At 44.8% G+C, this 24,210-nt stretch overlaps 1 protein-coding gene across 1 annotated transcript in view; it reads left to right on the forward strand.

The window, feature by feature from the left end:
* Positions 1-20,291, forward strand: part of slc52a3-1 (solute carrier family 52 member 3-1) — a 51,694-nt gene extending 31,403 nt beyond the window's left edge. Inside the window, exons 3-4 of the mRNA XM_073062124.1 lie at positions 4,483-4,606; positions 15,353-20,291. Coding sequence (XP_072918225.1) covers positions 4,483-4,606; positions 15,353-15,565 — 337 coding nt within the window. The 3' untranslated portion in view covers positions 15,566-20,291. The remainder of the gene's footprint in view (positions 1-4,482; positions 4,607-15,352) is intronic.
* Positions 20,292-24,210: the final 3,919 nt, after the last annotated feature.

Genomic DNA, 24,210 nt, shown 5'->3' on the forward strand with positions numbered 1-24,210 from the left:
TTATTTTCCAGTAAATCCTTGCAAGAAAACAAGACTCAAGATAGTACATGGTGACACACTTCGTACTTTGATAGTACATTTGAACTTTGAACTTTCACTTAATGCCTGCCTACCTGACCCTATCCTGATTAACTCTGACTACATGTGTCAGAGTCAGGTCAGGCTGGCTGTGTATTCTGATGAAACATTGGTGTGTGGATCTTCATCAGGTTGGGATGATTTTTTTCAGGATTGATTCATATGTTCTCTATTCTTGGTCGATGTTTGGTGTTTAATACTCCAGTTGTTGTTTGCAATTATTACATTTAGAATCAGAATCAGGTATAATCTTGCTGGCATGCGACATGAAATTTGTTGTTGTCCAGCAGTAATACATTGCAATACATAGTAATAAAAAACTGTAAATTACAGTAAATATATATATGTTAAATTAAATAAGTAGTGCAAAATAGAAATAAAAAAAATAGTGAGGAAGTGTTCGTAGGCTCAATGTCCATTCAGAAATCCGATGTAGGAAGGGAAGAAGCTGTTCTTGAATCATTGAGTGTGTGCCTTCAGGCTCCTGTACCTCCTCGCTGATGGTAGCAATGAGAACAGAGTATGTCCTGGGTGGTGGGAGTCCTAAATGATGGATGCTGCCTTTTTAAGGCATCACTGCTTGAGGATGTTCTGGGTGCTGGGGAGGCTAGTGCCCATGATGGAGCTCTGACTGAGTTCACAACTTTCTGCAACTGTTTGATCCTGTGCAGTAGCTTCACACCGCCCCCCCCCCCCCCAGACAGTGACTCAGCCAGTTAGAATGCTCTCCATAGTACTTCTGTAGAAATCTGCGAGTGTCTTTGGTGACAAACCAAATCTCCTCAAACTCCTAATGAAATATAGCCAATGTTGTGCTTTCTTTGTAACTGCATCAATGTGTTGGGCTCAGGACAGATTCTCAGAGATGTTGACACCTGAAACTGCTCTCCCTTTCCACATCTGATTCCTCTATGAAGACTGGTGTGTGTTCTCTCGTCTCAGCCTTTCTGAAGTCCACAATTAATGACATTGAGTGCAAGGTTGTTGCTGCAGCTCCCCTCAAGCTGTACGCCTTCTCATCACCATCTGAAGATCATTCTGCTAACAATAGTACATTTATAGTACAATTTATACTTGGGTCATATACTGTATGTAAGATATTATAAACCTTCAGGTGCTGGTCGGGATTTAAGTTACCCGCTAACTCCATGTTAAAACCATGGTTCACTCCACCTTCATACGAACAGCTGAATAAGGAGCGTACTTTCCATTCCTGCTGGTGCTCTCAGTGTAGAGGCTCATCTCTTCTGTGAAGGTGCAGGGTTCACAGATACTGCATGAGAACACATTACGACTGGAAGAATGATGTAAGCACAGGATGTTTGCCAGTATCGGAACTAGTCACGGGATAGAGCTGGCACTGGCTATGTACAAATGTTTGTAGAAGTGAATTGCCCAAGGTTAAAGGAGAAACATTAATGAGAAAGATTAGCTTGAATTTGTCACGTGAACAACAAAATGTTAAAACATACAGCAAAATGCATTGTCTTGCGTCGAATCAAAGTGGATTGTGCTGGACAGTTGTTAAGTGTTGCCATGCTCCTGGTGCCAACCTAGCATGCCCATAACTTACCTGAATGTCTTTGCAAAGTGGGAGGAGACTGGAGCACCTGGAAGAAGCTCATGGGGGAGGGGGGTGGTCACAGGGAGAACAAATTATAGGCAGTGGTGGGAATAGAACCCAGACTGATGATCTTCTGGTGTTGTAAAGTGATCTCCAACCACACTACAATGCCACCCTGGTAATGAGCTGTTGCCAGGTCGTAACTTGACCAAGAATGCAAGGTTGCCATTAAAAGAACTGGCATGAAAAGGCCAGATAGCTCAACAAGACTATTGGGAGCCTGGCTCAGGATTCATTGAATTTACAGCTCTGACACGTTATCTCTGGCCCAGCTGCTCAACAGCAGTTTCCTCTCACTCCTCTGCATGTCCTCCTCTTACGTTCTTCCCCTCATTCCGGGGATGGAGGCCCTTGCCTGTCTGGAGTTCGAGGCCTGGAGTTTGGAGCCTTGTGAATCAGAATCAGGTTTATTATCACCGGCATGTGTTGTGAAATCTGTTAACTTAGCAGCAGCAGTTCAATGCAATGCATAATTTAGAAGGATAAATAAATAAGTAACAATATACGTATATTGAATAGATTAAAAATTGTGCAAAAAATAGAAATATATATTAACAAAGTGAGGTAGTGTTCATGGGTTCAATATCCACTTAGGAATCATATGGCAGAGGGGAAGAAGCTGTTCCTGAATTGCTGGTGTGTGCCTTCAGACTTCTGTACCTCCTACCTGATGGTAACAGTGAGAAAAGGGCATGCCCTGGGTGCTGGAGGTCCTTAATAATGGACGCTGCCTTTCTGAGACACCGCTCCCTGAAGGTGTCCTGGGTACTTTGTTGCCTAGTACCCAAGATGATTAGCAAGTTCGGGAGTCAATAACAAAGATCAAAGGTCGAAGACTGAAGTCAGCGAGTCAGAAGTGGAGTCGCGATGGTTGACGCCCTGGGTTGCTGTGTCCAGATGTTGTAGGCCCAATGTTTGTGAGTCTAATGGGGAAATTAGAGGCCTGATGTCTGAAGTCCAGGAGTCTGCTGGAAGCTGGACACCCAGAAGCAACCTGTGTTGGGATTAGCGGACTGTCTGATTGCGGGGGAGGAAAGGAGCTCGTTTTGCTGCTGTTGTCCTGCTGGACATCATGGGCAGGCTGTGCCGGTGCTGGAATGTGTGTCGACGCTAGCAGGCAGCTCCTCAGCACATACTCGGCTGTTAATGCAAGCGGTGCATTTCATGGTATGTTTCAATGTACACGTGATAAGTAAATGAATCTGTGTTCCATGAACACTAAATACAAAGTGCACTGCAGATGCTGCGGTCAAATCAAGACGTACAAAAAAGCTGGATGAACTCGGCAGGTCGGGCAGCATCTTTTGTACGTCTTCCATGAACACTACTTGCTTCAAATACTTCCAGACTGGTCAATTCCATTGCACTAATCACACCTGAGGATTATTGATATTCATGTCCACCGGACTGGACTCTCTAGCAAGTGGAAATATCTGCTCTACATCCAAACTACAAAACACTTCTAGAGTCGTAAAGATTTCTGTTGTGAGACTCCTGAGTGGTCCATTACCCTCATCATCATGTGCCGTGTCATATGACATGGGCAATCACAGTCTTTCCATGACCACGATTGTTCTCGGCAAACTTTTCTACAGAAGGGGTTTGCCATTGCCTTCTGGGCAGTGTCTTTTCAAGACGGGTGACCCCAGCCGTTATCAATGCTCTTTGGAGATTGTCTGCCTGGTGCCAGTGGTGGCATAACCAGGCCCTATGATGTCCATGAGATGCTCATACGACCATCCACCACCTGTTCCCATGGCTTCACGTGACCCTGATCGGGGGCTAAGCAGGTGCTACACCTCGCCCGAGGGTGAGCTGCAGGCTAGCGGAGAGAAGGGTCACCTCATACCACCTTTGGTAGAGACACATCTCCACCCCACCACCCTGCCACAAATATTTCTTGTTTCAAATACTTCCAGGCTGGTCAATTATCATGCACTAATCACGTCTGAAGGTATTGATTGTCATGGCCACTAGACTCTCCAGTGAGTGGAAATATCCAGATTATAAAGCACTTCCATTTATAAAGATTCCTGTTATGAGATTCTTGAGTGGTCCATCATATGATAATATGGTCTCTTTTAAGCTGATTGGAGGAATATTTGTGGTGGGGGGGGGGGGATGCCAAAGGTAGGTTTTTACATAGAGAGTGGTGAGTGCCAGAAATGCCCTACCGGGGTGGTGGTAGAGTCAGATACATTTGGGGCATTTAAGAGACTCTTAGATAGGCACATTGGAGGGTTACGTGCTCCGTAGGAGGAAAGGGTTAGGTTGGTTGTGGAGTAGGTTTAAAGGTTGGTACAACATCGTAAGCTGAAGAACCACAACTGTACTGAACTGTCCTGTGTTCTGTGTTCTTGGTCTCAGAATTTATCTCGTTATGACCTTGCTTCTTCTTGTTCGCCTGCAGTACATTTTCTCTGTAACTGGAACACTCTATTCTGCATTCTGCTATTGTTTTACCTTGTGCTACCTCAGTGCACTGTTGTAAAGAAATGATCTATATGAATGTCATATAAATAAAATAAGATTTTCATTGTACCTTAGTACATGTGATGATAGTCACCCAATTCCATTTCCAATTCTTTCTGGTCATTCACTGACGTTGTGACTAACGTAACTCTTCCTTTGGACAATCCATAGATTATATCGTCAGAAAAGAATGTTCTAGATCCATAGCACAGATCATCAGAATGCCTAGACCTACTATCAAGGAGGCAGTTTGTCAGCAAATGTTGCAAAAAAAAGTTGCCAAGCTTCTTGTCTTCTCTTTTTTGCAGGTCCTTATTGCTGCTGGGATCCCTGTCTCTGCTTGGGACGATGTTCGGTGCCTATAACATGGCCATGGCTGCCTTGAGTCCCTGCCCCTTGCTGCTGCATTCTTCAGCTGGCCCTGCCCTGATTGTGAGTATGGGACAAGAAGAGATAGGTCTGGCCTGAAATGCCGAATGTTTATTCTCCTCCATAGGTGCTGCCTGATCTCCTCCAGCCCTTGTGTGTGTTGCTGAAGATAATGCTACACTGGGCAGTCATGTCCTTCAGTTCCAGCGTCTGTTAAAAGCAGTATTCTTGACATCACATGAAGAAAGTTTATGAGACTGTTACCAGGATGTGAGATTCTGAGTTACAGGTAGATGATGGCAGGGTAGGGCTTTACTGTGTAGACTTGTATAAAATCATGAAGAGCATATTGTAGATAGGGTCTTATTCCTAGGGAAAGGGAACCAAAAACTAGAGGGCATGAGGGTTAACATGGGGTGGTGGGTGTGGGGGGATGATTTAAAATGGATCAGAGGGAAAACCCCTTGACGCAGAGGGCAGTGGATTTATCCTGCCTGCCAGGAATCAGGATTGTTGGAGGTTGCTGGGCAGAATGGCTCGAGGGGTTGGAAGGGCCAATCCGTGCTCTATCTCTAAATAAACAAATATAGCAGCTGAGGTAGGTGCAATAATGGGGGACACCACCCTCTCCCTTGCCAGGGAGAGAGAGAACCTGTGGTTTGTCGAATGTCGGATGAATTGCGAAGCCTTTGGGGTAACTTTGGTCTGTGTCTTTGCTATTGCTTAGCTCACGCTTGGGCTCGGTGATGGTACCGATGCGCCTTTCTTTTTGCTGGTGGGGGAGGGGTGATTGTTGCTTATGCTGCTTATGCGCGGGGGGATCTTTGGGGTTCTCACGTTTAACTGTTGTTCATTCTTCGGGGCACTTCTCTGTTTTTGTGGATGTTTGTGAAGAAAAAGCATTTCAGGATGTAGATTGTATACCTTTCTCTGACATTAAATTGGACCTTTGAACCTTTGAGTAACATTATTGAAAGCGATTTGGATAGGGATATGGATAGGAAAGAGGGATACAGGCCAAAAGCAACTCAGTCTTTGCAAAATCTCGATATTTGTTGCTTATTTATTTATTATTATCCTTTCTTTCTCTTCGTATTTGCACAATTTGTTGTCATTTGCACACTGGTTGAACACCCAGGTTGGTGTGGCCTTTCATCTGTAATGGATTTATTAAGAATGCCCGCAAGAAAACGAATCTCAGGGTTGTACCTGGTGACATATATGTACTTTGATAATAAGTTTACTTTGGACTTTGACTAGCTAAGGTGGGCAGCTTGAGCTGAATAACCTGTCTCTGTGCTATATGAATCTTCATCACATCCGCTTCCGTCTCACTCTCCATGTGGCGTCAATGAGCACCAGGAGTCTTGGCCCGAATCATTGACTCTTTATTCCTCTCCCTATAGATGCTGCCTGACCTGCTGAACTCCACCAGCATTTTGTGTGTGTTGCATTGTTTTGGGATGTGTGATTTCTGTGGATTCCTGATACAGTCCGTTGGTAGAGTGGGCAGACAAATATACTGAGGAACAAGGAGAGTCCCCCAAAAATAGTTTGTCCCCATTATTCAAGTATATCAGGCATGTTTGATGGCACTGGGCCTGTACTTGGTTGAGTTCAGAAGGTGGAATTTTCATTGACACCTACCAGATATTGAAAGGCCTGGATAGAATGGATGTGGAGAGGATGTTTCCATTGGTAGGAGAGGCTAGGATCTGAGGGCACAGACTCAGAATAAAGGGATGTTTCTTTAGAACAGAGAAGAGGAGGAATATCTTCAGCTAAAGGGTGGTGAATCTGTAGAACTTGTTGCCGGATATACCTGTGGAGGCCACGTCATTGGAGGTGCATTTAAGTCAGCAATTGATAAGTTCTTGAGTGGTAAAGCTGTTAGGGATTACGGGGAGAAAGCAGGAGAAAGGAGTTGAGAAAAAGTCAGCCATAATTGGTTGGGTCTGGATGATATAGGCCGAGGGGCCAACTTCCATGCTGTAAAGGTCTGTGGTGATTCTCTGATGAATGGCTCCCCCCCACAAGAGCATTAGTTATTCATTGCAAAGCTGACTAGGAGTGCATCTGTTGAACAGAAAGGTAAGATCTATTATCAGAATTAGGCCATTCAGTCCATCAAGTCTGCTGCACCATTCCATCAGGGCTGATTTATTATCCCACTTAATCCCATTTTCCTGCCTTCTCCCCATAACCTTTGACACACCAACTAATCAAGAACCTATCAACTTCTGCTTTAAGTATATCCATTGCCTTGGCCTCCACAGCTGGATATGGCAATGAATTCCACAGATTTACTACCCTCTGGCTAAAGGTATTCCTTCTCATCTGTTCTAAATAGATGCCCCTCTATTCTAAGGCTACGTAATCTGGTTTTAGTCTCCCCAACCATCGGAAACATCCTCTCCACGCCCACTCTATCTAGGCCTTTCAATCTTTAATAGGTTTCAATGAGTTCCTCCCTCATTCTTCTGAACTCCAGCAAGTACCATCAAATACTCCCCATACATTAACCCTTCCATTCTTGGTGTCATTCTCGTGAACCTCCTCTGGACCCTCTCCAACGCTAGCACACCTTTTCTTAGATAAGGAGCCCAAAGCTGCTCACAATACTCCCAAGTGCAGTCTGACCAATGTCTTATAAGGCCTCAGAATTACATCCTTGTCTTGGATTAAAGATAAACATGAGCTTATCATGAAAACATTGAAACATAGAGTGATTCACATCAAGGACCGACACAGTCAGAGGATGTGCTGGGGCAGCCTGCAAATGTCGCCATGCTTCCGGCTTCAACAGAGCATCTCCGCACAACTTCCTAACCCCGACCCTGACCTGTAATCTTTGCAAAGTGCGAGGAAACCGCAGCACCTGGAGGAATCCCGCACGGTCAGAGGGAGAACATACAAACATCTTACAGATTGTTGTTGTTCCTCTCCGTGCATCAGACGGCAACCTTGCCATTTCTTTAGCATCTGTCTGTTTTTTACAAGGCTGATGAGTTGCTAGCTGACCGAGTACGAATGGAAAGTCTGCAAGGAGTCGGCCGGATCTGAACCTGTGACCACTCGCTTCGAAGTCCGGTGTGGGTGCCAGCCGGACAAATTACTGATAGTAGTGGGAATTTAACTGCAAGCCTCTGATTACTGGCACTGTGAAATGTTAACACTGACTGCTGCGCTACCCGCTAGGCTGCCAGTTTATTCAGATGTTAAAATCTCTGCTATACAATGGCCAATTATGCAGAGTCCCTCGTTCCCACTCCTACTCACTTCCATTCAGCACTGTTCCCTCCCAACATCTGTAGTCAGAGATCTGAACAGCTCCTCCACTTCCTTGATTCATGTAGGCTAGAGGTCGTGAGAATTGACCTGAGTTTTTCACACAAGGATTAATTTCTCAGTACAATCCATAAATCAATCATGAGCTTACTTAGTTCTTTTAGCACAATCCTGCTTCAATTCAGAAACTGTAAGTGTAACTTGAACTCTTTTCTGTGCTGGTACATCTTTGGACTCTGGGAGGAAACCAGAGCACCCAGAGGAAACCCATGTGCTCATGGGAAGGATGTACAAACTTATTACAGTGGATGCCAGAATTGAACTCCACACTCCGACACCCTTAGCTGTAATAGAATCATGCTAACTGAGGCATCCCCACAGACACCAGACTTCTGTCAGTGTGCTGAGGAGGTTAGAATGCTTGAGTCCATATCTACTGAAGGCTGGAGGCCTGTCCTGGGGTTGAAGGAGTGTGTGTGTGTGTGTGTGTGTGTGTGTGTGTGTGTGTGTGTGTGTGTGTGTGTGTGTGTGTGTGTGTGTGTGTGTGTGTGTGTGTGTGTGTGTCTGTGTGTATGTGTGTGTGTGTGTGGGTGTGTGTATGTGTGTGTGTGTGTGTGTGTGTGTGTCTGTGTGTGTGTGTGTGTGTGTGTATGTGTGTGTGTGTGTGTGTGTGTGTCTGTGTGTGTGTGTGTGTGTGTGTGTCTGTGTGTATGTGTATGTGTGTGTGTGTGTGTGTGTGTGTGTGTGTGTGTGTGTGTGTGTGTGTGTGTGTGTAGGAGGAATTATGATTGTTTTGTTGCTTGTTGTGTTCTGTGTTACGGACATGCTTTTCTGGTGCCAGAGTGCGTGGCGACCAGTGTTCCCTCCAGGGTGTGCGCGTGTGCACACGTCTTTTGCTACTAGCACGCAAAGGAATTTAAACTGCACACACAAGCCTGTCACCCTCTAACTCGTTGGCATGTTAAGTATATTTCATGATCGACCACAATCACATTTCCTTTTCCAGTTTCTGATCTGCAGTGTGTTGAACAACATGGAGCTTGCGATGACTTGGCATACGGTGCATTGGCCTTCATCAATCGTGGGATTGAGTTTAAGAGCCGAGAGGTAATGTTGCAGCTATATAGGACCCTGGTCAGACCCCACGGAGTACTGTGCTCAGTTCTGGTCGCCTCACTACAGGAAGGATGTGGAAATGATAGAAAGGGTGCAGAGGAGATTTACACGGATGTTACCTGGATTGGGGAACATGCCTTATGAGAATGTTCCCCAATGTTCAGCCTTTTCTCCTTGGAGCGACGGAGAATGAGAGGTGACCTGATAGAGGTGAATAAGATAATGAGAAGCATTGATCGTGTGGATAGTTAGAGGCTTTTTCCCAGGGCTGAAATGGCTAGCATGAGAGGGCACAATTTTAAGGTGCTTGGAACTAGGTACAGAGGAGATGGAGGAGATGTCAGGGGTAAGTTTTTTTACGCAGAGAGTGGTGAGTACGTGGAATGCACTGCCGGTGGTGGTGGTGGATACGACAGGGTCTTTTAAGAGACTCCTGGATGGATACATGGAGCTTCAAAAAATAGAGGGCTATGGGTAAGCCTAGGTAGTTCTAAGGTAAGGACATGTTGGGCACAGCTTTGTGGGCCGAAGGGTCTGTATTATGCTGTAGGTTTTCTATGTTTCTAAGACTTATCTGCAGATTTTAGAACTAGATTATTTGTGCTGTTTTTATAGAAGAACTTATTGATTCAGTATGTCAAATTCCAAACGGCGTGTAAAGCAGCAGAATTGCCCGTTCATTTAAAGCGGAATGTCTTAATGAAATGGTAGAAACCGCTACACCGAAAGCTCATGAGGTCAGGAATGTGCAGCTGCAACAAACATTTATGTACAATACAGAAACTGGTGTTGCCATGATGCAAAAGTTGCTGGAGAATTTGCAAGTGGGAAGAAGTGGAGTGATATTTGGAAACTTGACTTTTTAAAGCATCATTTAGCAAGCAAATCTCATATGGATGGTGTGCAGAAGCTCCGGCAAAAAAATCCTTCATTATCTGCTTTGTGTGTTTTGTGAGAGTGCAGATGAATGAGATGAAAACAATCAAACCCAGAGGAGATCAAAGTTGTTATTGTCAGTGTTTTGCTAGCCGTTAAAATGAATACCTCTCTATATAAAATTCAGTGCGCACCGGTTGTTGTCACTGAGCAAAAAGTTGCACAGCACACGATTTTTGGGCACATTGGTCATTACAAATTAGAGGGGACAATGGCACTGGCACTTGCAGGCTGCCCCAAACACACCCCTGAGTGTGTTGGCTGTTAACTCAAAAGATGCATTTCACTGTAAGTTTCAATGTACACATGACAAATAAATTTGAATCTTGAATTCAAAGTCTTGGTGCAAAGAACAAGCAAGGAAACCAAAGGAGCTTTTGTATTATTAAAAAAAAACAATGGTGTAAGGTAAGCTATGCTTGCCTTTTTGTCAGCTACGTGGAACAGTCCATGTTCCAAGCTCACAGTGGCATCACTCCCCAATTCTTCCCACTTCTCCTCGTAACCTTTGACACCCTTACTAATCAAGAACCCACGAACCTCTGCTTTAAACATACTCAATGATGTGGTCTCCACAGACGTCTGTGGCAATGAATTCCACAGATTCACCACCCTCTGGTGAGGAAGTTCTTCCTCATCATCTTCTAAAGCAGTAGTTCCCAACCTGGCATCCACGGACGACTTGCTTAACGGGTTTGGTCCATAGCATAAAAAAGATTGGGAACCCCTGCTCTGAAAGGACATCCTTCTATTTTGAAGCTGTGCGCCCTGGTCCTAGACTCCTCACTATAGGAAACATCCTCTCCACATCCACTTCACCTAGGCCTTTCAATATTTAAGATGTTTCTATGAGATCACCCCTTGTTCTTAACAGCAGCAAGCAGAGGCCCAGAGCCATCAAATGCTCCTCATACATTAACCTGTTCATTCCTGCAATTATTTCCTTCTTTTCTGCATTTTTTTTGTTTTCCATATGCTAAGAGTTAATTAAAGGGAGGTTTAATATTACATAAAACCTTTAAATGTTTTGAACAAAGGAAGCTACTTTCAGTGATCATCATTATCATTATGTGCCATATCATATGACATAGTCGAGCATGATCCCATGACCGTGATTATTCTTGGCAAATTTTTCTACAGAAGTGGTTTGCCATTGCCTTCCTCTGGGCAGTGTCTTTACAAGATGGGTGACCCCAGCCGTTATCAATACTCTTCAGAGATTGTCTGCCTGGTGTCAGTGGTCACATAACCAGGACTTGTGATTTGCACCGGCTGCTCAAACGACCATCCACCACCTGCTCCCACAGCTTCACATGACCCTGAGCAAGGGGCTAAGCAGGTGCTACACCTCACCCAAGGGTGACCTACAGGTTAGCGGAGGGAAAGAGCGCCTTACACCTCCTTTGGTAGAGACGTATCTCTACCCCGCCACCAACTTCAGTGATGAAGGAAATTCAAGGAAATTGTCAAATGAAATCCAAACAAAATAAAAATATTAGTTCTGCTGTGAGCTGTCAGTAGAAGGGCATTGGACGTAGGTTCACTGGTAGTTTGCAAAAGAGAATTCTGTAGATTCTTACAATGTAAGTATTTCAAAGTTCAAAATAAATTTACCATCAAAGTACCTATTTGTCACCATGTGGTACCCTGAGATTCATTCTATTGCCGGCATTCACAATAGAACAAAGAAATACAATAGAATCAATGAAAATACACACAAAGACTGACTAACAACCAATGTGCAAAAGAAAACAAACTGTGTAAATGGCTAGCACGAGGGGGCACAGTTTTAAGGTGCTTGGAAGTATGTACAGAAGAGATGTCAGGGGTATGTTTTTTATGTAGAGTGTGGTGAGTGCGTGGAATGGGCTGCCGGCAATGGTGGTGGAGGCGGATACGATAGGGTCTTTTAAGAGATTCCTGCATAGGTGCATGGAGCTTAAAAAAATAGAGGGCTGTGGTTAACTCTAGGTTTCTAAATACATACATACACACACACACACACACACACACACACACACACACACACACACACACACACACACACACACACACACACACACACACACCCATATATATACATAAATAAATAATACTGAGAACATGAACAGTGGAAACATTAAAAGTGAGTCATAGGTTGTGTTCTGTGATCAGTTCAGTGAAGTGAGTGAAGTTATCCCCACTGGTTTGCGAGCCTGATGGTTGAGGAGTAATCACTGTTCCTGAACCTGGTAGTGTGGGTCCGGAGGCTCTTGTACCTCCTGCATGATGGTAGTAGTGAGAAGCGAGAAAGCCCTGGAAGATGGGGGTTCTTGATGATGTCCACTGCTTTCTTGTGGCAGCGAGCTTTCTCGACATGCTCAGTGGTGGAGAGGGCATTTCCCAGGGCATGTGATGAGCTGGATTACACCCACCACTTTAGAAAACATAGAGACAAGAAAACCTACAGCACAATACAGGCCCTTCAGCCCACAATGCTGTGCTGAACATGTATTTACTTAGAAATTACCAAAGGTTATCCATAGCCCTCTATTTTTCTAAGCTCCATGTACCTATCCAGGAGTATCTTAGAAGACCCTATCATATCTGCCTCCACCACTGTCGCTGGAAGCCCATTCCACACACTCATTACTCTCTGCGTAAAAAAATTACCCCCGACATCTCCTCTGTACCTACTTCCAAGCACCTTAAAACTGTGCCCTCTTGCGTTAGCCGTTTCAGCCCTGGGAAAAACTGCTGACTATCCACCCGATCAATGCCTCTCATCATCTTATACACCTCTATCAGGTCACCTCTCATCCACTGTTGCTCCAAGGAAAAAAGGCCAAGTTCACTCAATCTTTTCTCATAAGGCATGCTCCCCAATCCAAGCAACATCTTTGTAAATCTCCTCTGCACCCTTGCTATAATTTCCACATCCTTCCTATATTGAGGTGACCAGAACTGAGCACAGTACTCCAAGTGGGGTCTGACCAGGGTCCTACATAGCTGCAACATTACCTCTCGGTTCTTGAACTCAACCAATGGTTGATCAAGGCCAATACACCGCAAGCCTTCTTAACCACAGAGTCAATCTGTGCAGCAACTTTGAGTGTCCTATGGACTCACACACCAAGATCCCTCTGATCCTCCACACTGCCAAGAGTCTTACCATTAATACTATATTCTGTCATCATATTTGATCTACCAAAATGAACCACCTCACACTTATCTAGGTTGAACTCCATCTGCCACATCTCAGCCCAGTTTTGCATCCTATCAATGTCACTCTGACAGCCCTCCACACTATCCACAACACCCCCAACCTTTGTGTCATCAGAAAATTTACTAACCCATCTCTCCACTTCCTCATCCACGTCCTTATAAAAATCACAAACAGTAGGGGTCCCAGAACAGATCCCTGAGGCACACCACTGGTGACTGACCTCCATGCAGAATATGACCCATCTACAACTACTCTTTGCCTCCTGTGGGCAAGCCAATTCTGGATCCACAAATCAATGTCCCCTTGGATCCCATGCCTCCTTACTTTCTCAATAAGCCTTGAATGGGGTACCTTATCAAATGCCTTGCTGAAATCCATATATATTACATCTACTACTTTACCTTCATCAAGGTGTTTAGTCACATCCTCAAAAAATTAAGGCACGACCTTAAGCCATGCTGACTATTCCTAATCATATTATGCCTCTCCAAATGTTCATAAATTCTGCTTCTTAGGATCTTCTCCATCAACTTACCAACCACTTTCTATGGGCTTTTCCATTCTTGGGCACTGGTGTTTCCATACCTGGTATTTCCATGTGCGTAGGAAAATGAGGTTCGTGAAATTATTGAAAGTGTTATCATACGAGCAGCGTTTGATGGCTCTGAGCCTGTACTCACTCAAATTCGGAAGAATGAGGGGGGAGCTCATTGAAACCTATCGAATACTGATAGAGTGGATGTGGAGAGGGACATCGAGTTAGAATGCGGATGAGGAGGAATTTCTTTAGCTAAAGAGTGGTGAATCTGTGGAATTCATTGCCACAGGCAGCTGTGGAGGCCAAGTTATTGGGTATATGTAAAGCAGGTGCTGGTAGATTTTTGATTAGTCAAGGCATGAAGGAATACAAGGAGAGGGCTGAGAGGGAATGGATCAGTCATGATGAAATGGTGGAGCAGATTCAATGGGCCAAGTGACCTAATTCTGCTTCTGTATCATATGGTTTTATGGTCTAAAATAGAGGGGATGGGGTAGTCAAGCAAGAGCCGGTGTTGGTAGAATGGACAAGGTACCTGCCCTCTTCTCTGCTTTCTCGTTCCACAAAGGCGTACACAGTGAGAATGTGTTCTCTTTCTCTATTCCTTCTAAGTATCTCAATAGATTAATAACCAGTTAAACTGGATCCAGAGAGACTTTTAAATCAGCGCTGTGGCTGTGGTTGAGCACTTGCCTGCTCCCTTGAGGCTAAGTTTGTACAATATAAAAACATCATTATAATTAGTTTCCGCTTAATGCATTTATACAGTATATCAGCATTTTTGTGGTTTACAGAGATATTACCTCTCATCGTAAAGTAACACTGTAATTATATAATCACACTTACCATAACATGGAGATTGCCTTAATAATATTGTTCCTTTTTTTAAAATCCCAAAGTGCTAATTTTTCTTGCAGCAACAACTTACATTTGAATTCCTCGTTTTTGTGGCACCACTATTGTGCCTGCTTTTGGTGACCTTTGTTAAGTAGTATTTCGGCTGTAATGAGTGAGGCCAGGCAAGGCTAAGGTACACTAAAAACCGATTAATACTTCACACAGTGCACACAGATCAATACATTCCAAAAGTGCACTGTGGTTGTGCAAGGTAAAGCAATAAGAGAATGCAGAATAAAGTGTAACATCTACAGAGAGAGTGCAGGAAAAAAAAATGCAAGGACACGACTATGTAGATTGTCAGGTCAAGAGTCTAGTTTATCATACTAGGGAACCATTCAATGGTCTTATAACAGCAGGGTAGAAGCTGTCCCTGCACATGCTGGTACATGCTTTCAGGCTTTTGTATCTTCTGCCTGATGAGTGAGGGGAGAGGAGAGAACATCCTATGTGGATGGGGGTCTTTGATTATGATGGCTGCTTTACTGAGGCAGTGAGAAGTGCAGCCAGAGTCCATTGGGGGGGGGGGGGGGGAAGGCTGGGTCCAATACGAGACTCACAAAATGCTGCAGGAACTCAGCAGGCCAGGCAGCATCTATGGAAAAGAGTAAACAGTCAGCATTTTGGGTCTCGGCCTGAACCATCTTTTCCATAGATGCTGCCTGGCCTGTTCAGTTCCTCCGGTATTTTGTGTGTCTTGCTTTGGATTTCCAACAACTGCAGATTTTCTCGTGTTTGTTTTCAGTACAAAACTATTGTATGTTGTGTCTGTTTTTCTTGATTATTTTGTGTGTTTTTGTATAACAAGGTGTGATTCCTGTTCGTACAGGTCCTATCGTGGATTTTATTTACTGGGACCTTGTCCTATGTCAAGGTGATGATCGGAATCATTTTCCGTGATAAGAGCCACAGCGCCCTGGTGTGGTGTGGAGCAGCAGTGCAGCTCGGTTCCATGATTGGAGCACTGACTATGTTTCCGCTTGTAAATGTGTTTGAGATTTTCAAAACCGGGGACAGCTGCAGTACAAACTGCTCCCTCTAACCAAAAAGCAACGAAGGAGACTCCAGTGGTGAAGAAAGAGAGGGGAAAGAGTTTTGCTGCCAATGAACTTACTGTTTCCAAGTCATTGAATAATTTACAGCTCAGTCTCACATGTACCTCCTTGAGAGTTATCTGTTGTCCTTTCACCTGTCAGATTCCCAACTTAAAGGTTAATTTCACTTTAGAATAAAATGCTGGAAACACTCAGAAGGCTAGGCAGTATCTGTGCGGGGAGAAACATAGTTAAGATTTCAGATTGGTGACCTATTGTTAGAATGGAGAAGAGGTTAGGAATGTAAGAGCAAATGGAGCACACAATGGAAGATCTGTGCTTGGTTGGACATCAAGAGGGCAATGGCTGACAGAGTGGTAGTGGTGCTGGCTGACAGAGGGAAGTGATGGCTAGTCCTGTACTACAGAAAGCAGATGACCTGCTTTGCCTTCTTTTGTCGAGGCATTGCATTGAAGAGTCAAGAAATTATGCTGCAGCTTTATAAAACTCTGCTTCAGTCACACCAGGAATATCGGCTCATCCCATTAGAATCAGAAACAGGTTTAATGTCATCAGCATATGTTGTGAAAAATGTATACAAAAAATAAATAAGTAGTGAAAAAAGAGGAAAAATACAGAGGAAGTGTTCATGGGTTTGCTGTCCATTCAGAAATCTGTTGGGGGAAGAGACAAAGCTGAACTGTTGAGTGTGTGTCTTCAGGCTCCTGTACCTCCTGCTTGATGGTAGCAATGTGAAGAGGGCATTAGGGGATTAGGGTTAGGATTGATGGGGGTCCTTATCGATTCATGCCGTCTTCCTGAGACTTCGCCTTTTGTAGATGCCCTGGATACTGGGGAGACTAGTGCCCATGATGGAGCTGGCTGAACTTACAGCTTTCTGCAGCTTTTTCTGATCCTGTGGAGTGGCCCCTCCATACCAGACATGAAGCAACCAGTTAGAATGTTCTCCACGGTACATCTGTAGACATTTGTGAGAGTCTTTGGTGACAAACCGGTTCTCCTCAACTCTTAGCTGCTGTTGTGCTTCCTTTGTAATTGCATCAGTATGTTGGGCGCCAGGATAGATCTTCAGAAATGCTGACACCCAGGGACTTGAAACTGCTCACCCTTTCCACTTCTGATCTCTCGCTGAGGACTAGGGTGTGTTCCCATGACTTTCTCATTCTGAAATCCGCAGTCACATCCGTGGACTTACTGATAGTGAGTGCAAGGTTGTTACTGCAACACCACTCAACCAGCTGATCTATCTCGCTCCTGTATGCCCCCTTGTCACCATCTGAAATTCTGCCAGCAATAGATGTGTTGTTGGCAAATTAATAGATGGTGTTTGAGCTGTGCCTGGCAACATAGACATGGCCACATATTACAGGAAGGATGTGGAGGCTCTGGAGTGGGTGCAGAAGAGGTTTACCAAGATGTTGCTTGGACTAGAAGACATGAGCTATCAGGGGAAATTAGACGAACTTGTGTTGTTTTCCCTGGAGTGTCAGAGGCTGAGGGGAGAGTTGAAAGATGTTTATAGATCTATGAGAGACATAGATAGAGTAAACAGCCAGCATCTTTTTCCAGGGTCGAAATATCTAATAAGAGAGAAAATGCATTTAAGATAAAGGGGAAAGTTCAAAGGAGATGTGCAGGCAAGATTGTTCTACAGTGAACGCCTGGAATGTACCGCATGGGGAGGTACTGGTAGAAAATATGAAACAGGTGTCTAAGAAGCTGTTAGACAGACTCGTGAGCGTACAGAGAATTGAGAGGTACGTACGTTATATAGGCAGAAGGCCTATATTAGAAACTCCACCTCTTCAGCAAAGCTGTTCTTCTACTCCAAGGTTGTTCTGTTTTACAACATTCCCTGGGGCCCAGTCATCTACTGTGAGAGGCTCGCCTGGATTCAGCCTTCCAAGATGAAAGTCCAAGGCCCTCTGTTGTTCGGGGTTGACCGTGGATATTGCGTTCTGGGTGCCTACATGATGCGCATGCCAGTACACAAGCCATGGCGGTACGTGATGGGGAGCAGGCCGTTGCCCACGCAGCAGGCTCCCCCTCTCCACACAGCCGACGAATCCAGAGGAACAGCAGAAACCGATACAACTTGACCCCTGCGGCATCGCAGGAGTTGCCAGTCAGTGTTGGACTCAGTGTAAGCCTGCCTCAGGAATTCCAGCTCTGTATTTTCCCTGAGGGTTTACTGCCAAAGCCTTCCCCATGAGTGGGTGTAGAGGTTATGGGAAGAAGGCTGGAGACAGGGCCTCTGAGGCCATGGCCTGTCAATCTCCATCTTAAATACACCCCAACGGCCTGGCCTCCACAGCTGCCTGTCGTAACAAATTCCTCAAATTCACCACCCTCTGGCTAAAGAAATTTCTCCGTATCTCTGTTTTAAATGGACGCCCCTCTATCCTGAGGCTGTGCCCTCTTGTCCTAGAATCCCCCACCATGGGAAACATCCTTTCCACATCCACTTTGTCTAGGCCTTTTAACATTCAAAAGATTTCAGTGAGATGCCCCCTCATCCTTCTGAATTCCAGTGAGTACAGACCCAAAGCCATCAAGCATTCTTCGTATGATAACCCTTTCGTTCCTGGAATCAGCCTTGTGAACCGCCTCTGGACCCTCTCCAATGCCAGCACATTTTTTTTAGATGAGGAGCCCAAAACTGTTCACAATACTCAAGGCGACACTTCACCAGAGCCTCAGCATCACATCCTTGCTCCTGTATTCTAGACCTCTTGAAATGAATGCTAACATTGCATTTGCCTTCCTCACCACCGACTCAACCTGCAAGTTAACCTTTAGGGAATCCTGCACAAGGACTCCCAAGTCCCTTTGCATCTCAGATTTTTGGATTTTCTCTATGTTTAGAACATAGTCTGCACATTTAGGGTGAGAGAGATGACTGGGAAATTGACCATACATGTTATTGGTCAATTATTATCGTTACATGTATTGTGATACATCGAAAAATCTTACTTTGCACACCATCCATACAGGTCATTCCAAAACGCTCATGGCACGGTAGCATTGCAGTTAGCGTAATGTTATTACAGCACCAGCAATCACTGATCGGGGTTCAGTTCCTGCCATGTTCCCACTGTGATCACATGGGTTTCCTCTGGGTGCCCTGGTTTCAACACATGACCTCTGGTATTAGACATTTCAACCCTGGGACAAAAATTACTGCCTGTCTACTCTGTCTATGCCAGAGCTTAGCAAGAAGGTACAGTCCAGCTCAGAAATGAGTAAACTTCATGGAGCAGCGAGCTGAACCGGCTCATCTTAAACAGTTATCCTTCAGTCATATCCTCATGCTAACCTCAGGCATAGATGGAGTATCTTCTTCCCAGGGTTGAAATGTCTAATATCAGAGGGTGTGTATTGAAGGTGAGAGGAGATCGATTCAAAGGAGATAATGAGGGGCAAGTTTTTTACACAGGGATTGTTGGGTGCTTGGAACGCACTGCCTGGGGTGGTGGTAGAGGCAGAAAAATTAGGAACATTTAAATAAACGCATGAATGTGAGGAAAATGGAAGGGTATGAATATTCTTCAGGCAGAAGGGATTAATTTAGTTAATCATTTGATTACTAATTTATTTGGTTCAGTGCAACACTGTGGACTGAGGGGCCTGTTCCTGTGCTGTACTGATCTATGTTCTATAAGATATAGGAGCAGAATTAAGCTATTTGGCTCATCATTTTCTCCACTGTTTCATCATGGCTGATCTATTTTCCCTCTTAGCCCCAACCTCCTGCCTTCTCCCCATATCCCTTCATGCCCTGAGTAATCAAGAATCAACCTCTGCCTTGAACATACCCAGTGATTTGGCCTCCTCAGCTGCCTGTGGCAACGAATTCCACAGATTCACCACCCTCTGGCTAAAGAAATTCCTCCTCATCTCTGTTCTAAAAGGACGCCCCTCGATTCTGAGGCTGTGTCCTCTGGTCTTAGACTTCCCCACCATTGGAAACTTCCTCTCCACATCCACTCTTTTGAGGCCTTTCACCATCAATACGTTTCTAACCCATCTTCTTGATCCCCCTTCCTCCTATTGCTTTCACTCATTTTAAAAACGGTTTAATTTTTTTTTTAACTGCTTCCAGTTTTGATTAAAGGCCCTGAATGTTAACTGCATCACTCTCCGCAAATACTGTCAGCCCTGAGGAGTTCCAGCAATTTCTGTTTTTACTCTATAGTTCCAGTACCTTGTTTTGCATTTATTAATTTTATTCACTGGGAAGTGAAAGTGGATTTTAATCTACAGCCTTTGAACTATGGATTTGCATTTTGAAATTGCCCCTTCCTTAAGCGTGATGCTTATGGGCACCTCACTGCTCTCTGAGGAGTCTGCAGATAAGCAGGCTGTTTCCAGTGGTTGAGTAACCACTACAAAGGAACAGAGACATATGATTTAGGATAGGGATCAGCAGCAGATTACAAGGCGTTGTGCAATTGTGAAATACTATTGGAGTCAATGCACTGGACTTTGATAATCCTTCTTTGAACCCTTGCAAGTTTTACAACTTTAAAGATGCTCTAACAACGGGATTTTTTTATTGAATGAAAAATCGTGTCAATTGTAAGAATTGGTTGGAGAGCGTTCTGCTGAAAAGAGATGGTGGGAGGCAACTAATATGGGATTAGGATTACTGCTTGGTTGCATCCTTGTACGCTGCTAAAAATCACATTTATAACAAAACGCATTAAAAATAAATTACCCATAAAATTGTGTGTTTTTTCTTCTGTGTTAGAGATGGCTGTGAGACTAACCTGTGTCTGGATCATTGGGTTCTAATTGAAAATTTTGCCTGAGCCTTGGATTCGCAGAGTTTCCAACAGCCATTGACAATTTCTGCGTGCGGGAGAAGCACTGACTGGTCGGTTTATTCACTGTAGGGTGTGGGAATTGCTAATCATCATGAACTCTCCTCAAGGAGGAGGGATTGATGAAATGCTTTAGAGTCAGAGAGCACTACGGCACAGAAACAGGCCCTTCAACCCATCTAGTCTGTGCCAAAATATTATTCTGCCTAGTCCCATCAATCTGCTCCTGGACCATAGCCCTCCATACCCCTCCCATTCATGAACCTATCCAAACCTCTCTTTAAATCTGAAATCGAACCACACGCACTGCTTCTGTTAGCAGCTCGTTCCTTATTCTCACTACCCTCTGAGCGAAGAAGTTCTCCCCTCCACCTTTCTATCTTAACACATGACTTCTAGTTCTAGTCTCACCCTTGATAGTTTGGTTTGTTATGTATCATTCCGATTGATGTGGGCGGTCACGGTCTTTCCATGACCATGATTGTTCTTGGCAAATTTTTCTACAGAAGTGGTTTGCCATTGCCTTCTTCTGGGCAGTGTCTTTAAAAGACAGTCATTATCATTACCCCAGCCATTGGCAGTACTCTCCAGAGATGTGCAGTCCCTATACACCTCCATCTCCCATCAGGAGGGCCTTGAAGCTCTCCATTTCTTTCTAGACAACAGACCAAACCAGATCCCCCCCCCATCAGCACTCCCTCTGTCTAGTGGAACTGGTCCTCACTCTCAATAATTTCTCCTTTGACTCCTCCAATTTCCTTCAACCCAAAGCTGTAGCCATGGATCCCAGCTATGCCTGCCCTTTTTGTCGGTTACATAGAACAGTCCATGTTCCGAGCCTACACCGGTATCGCTTCCCAACTCTTCCTACGCTACATGGACGACTGCATTGGTGCTGCTTCCTGCACCCATGCTGATCTCATCGATTTCAACAACTTTGCCTCCAACTTCCACCCTGCCCTCAAATTTACCTGCTCCATTTCCAACACCTCTCTCCCTTTTCTCGATCTCTCTGGAGACAGTTTATTGATTGCTATCTTTTATAAACCACTGATTCTCACAGCTACCCGGGCTATACCTCTTCCCACCCCGTCACTTGTAAGAATGCCTTCTCCCTCTCTCAGCTCCACCATCTCCACTGCATCTGCTCTCAGGATGAGGCTTTTCATTCCGGAACAAATAGGATATCCTCCTTCAAAGAAAGCAGCTTTCCTTCCTCCACTATCAACGCTGCCCTCAACCGCATTTCTGCCATTTTACGCATGTCTGCCTTCACTCCATGCCCCCGGTGCCTCAACAGGGATAGGGTTCCTCTTGTCCTCACCTACCACCCCACCAGCCTCTACATCCAGGACATGATTCTCGTAACTTCCGCCATCTCCAACGAGATCCCACCACCAAGCACATCTTTCCCTCCCCACCCCCCCGACACAGAAACAGGCCCTTCAGCCCATCTAGTCTGTGCCAAAATATTCTGCCTAGTCCCATCGATCTGCACCTGGCCCATAGCCCTCCATACTCCTCCCATTCATGAACCTATCCAAACCTCTCTTTAAATTTGAAATCAAACCACACACACTGCTTCTGTTAGCAGCTCGTTCCTTATTCTCACCACCCTCTGAGTGAAGAAGTTCTCCCCTCCACCTTTCTATCTTAACACATGACTTCTAGTTCTAGTCTCACCCAGCAATTCCCTTGTCCACTCCTTCCTCCCCACTAATCTCCCTCCTGGTACTTATCCTGGCAGGTGGAACAAGAGCTACACCTGCCCCTACACCTCCTCCCTCACTACCTCCCCAATCAGTCCTCCCAGGTGAGGCAACACTTCACCTCTGAGTTTGTACCCAGTACTCCGAGTGTGAGACAAAGAAATACGATAGAATCAATGAAAAACTACTCCTGAGCAAAAACGGACAGACAACGTACAAAAGACGACAAACTGTGCAAGCACACAGAAATTAGGTAAATAATACTGAGAACTGAGTTGTAGAGACCTTGAAAGTGAGTCCATAGGTTGTGAATCAGTTCAGTGTTGAGGTGAGTGAAGTGATCCACGCTGGTTCAGGAGCCTGGTGGTTGAAGGCTAATAACTGTTCTTGAACCTGGTGGTGTGGGACCTGAGGCTCCTGTACAACCAGCTTGTTCTGTTGGCCCTGGGTAACAGCAGATGGCCTGTGACTGTTTGTTGAATGCTTCACATGAGAGCTACTATTGGGAAAATTGTCCAACTGTTTAACTTAGCTCATCCATCCAGCGCAGGTCACATGACTGACATCTCACCGGCAAAAGTTGTCACTTTATAACTGCAAACCCATATTCCTTTTTGGAAATGAAGGATTTCCTCTTGACATCAACTGTCTAAGCTCCAAGATCTTGGAGGCGAATGAGGGTTTCGGCTGGCATGCAGAGAGCGGACTGAATGAGTTCCTTCTGTGCCATAAATTTCAAGGATTTTAAATTAGAAGTAGGTTTATTATCACTGACTTAGATGACATGAAATTTGTTGTTTTGTAGCAGCAGTACAATACAAAGAAATAAGACTATAATAAATTAGAATAATAAATCAAAATCATGTTTATTTGTTTAGTGATACAGTAGGTCCTGGTCCTTTGAACCCCACTTCCCCAGCAACCCCACAACCCCAATTAACCCTAACCTAATCACAGGACAATTTACAATGACCAATTAACCTACCCAGTGTGCCTTCGGACTGTGGGAGGAAACGGGAACACCCGGGAAAACCCATGCACTCTGCGAGGAAGGCATACAGAGACTCCAGAATGCCCGAGCAGTAATAGCACCACACCAACCCGCTATTCTATCGTTGTGCCCAAGTATCACTGGTTTTATATCACAGGCATAAAAAAGGAATGGAGTGGTGGTGTTCACGGGTGCATGGACTGTTCAGAAATCTGATGGCGGATGGGAAGAAGCCATTTTGAAATCATTGAGCGTGGGTCATCAGGTTCCTGTAGAAGATAGCATGTTCTGGGTGGTGAGGATCCTTAGCGATGGGTGCCAACGTCACGTGGCACCCCTTCCACCATGTTGTGCAAGATGCTGATGAGGTCAAATTTGGAGTATTGTGCACATTCTGGTCATTCACCCGTAGGAAAATTATTAATAAGATTGAAAGGGTGCAGATAAAATTTGCAAGGATGTTGCTGGATCTTGAGGACCTGAGAAAGGTCCCTCGAACATGGCAGGGTAAGGGGAGATTTAATAGAGGTATACAAACTTTTGAGAGGTGTAGACAGGGTAAGTGCAGGCAGGCTTTTTCCACTGAGGTTGGGTGAGACTAGAACTAGAGGTCATGGATCTAGAGTGAAAGATGAAATATTGAAAGGGAACCGGAGGAGGAACATCTTCACTCAGAGAGTGGTACAAGTGCGGAGCAAGCTGGCAGCAGAAGGGGTGGGCATGGATTCAATTGCAACATTTAAGGGGAGTCTGTATAGGTACATGGATGGGAGGGGTATGAAGGGCTATGGTCCAGGTGTGGGTAGATAAGCTAGGAAGAATAACAGTTTGGCACAGACTAGAGGGGCTGAAGGGTCTGGTTTTGTGCTGTAGTGCTCTATGACTCTATGACCTCCCTGCACTTGTCCTGGGTAGCAGAGATCATGGTAGTTGCTTAGTTGGGTTGCTTTAGTGCAACTTATATAGTAGACGCTGTGGCTGTACATCACCGAAGGGTATAACATCAAAAACGTTCACCCACACTCAATATGGAATGCTTTGGTCAAATCTACATCCACTGTAATTGAGACACACAAGAAATTCTGCAGTTGCTAGAAATCTTGAGCAAC

Source organism: Hemitrygon akajei, chromosome 11 (assembly GCF_048418815.1).
Source record: "Hemitrygon akajei chromosome 11, sHemAka1.3, whole genome shotgun sequence".
NCBI classification, from domain to species: Eukaryota; Metazoa; Chordata; class Chondrichthyes; order Myliobatiformes; family Dasyatidae; genus Hemitrygon; species Hemitrygon akajei.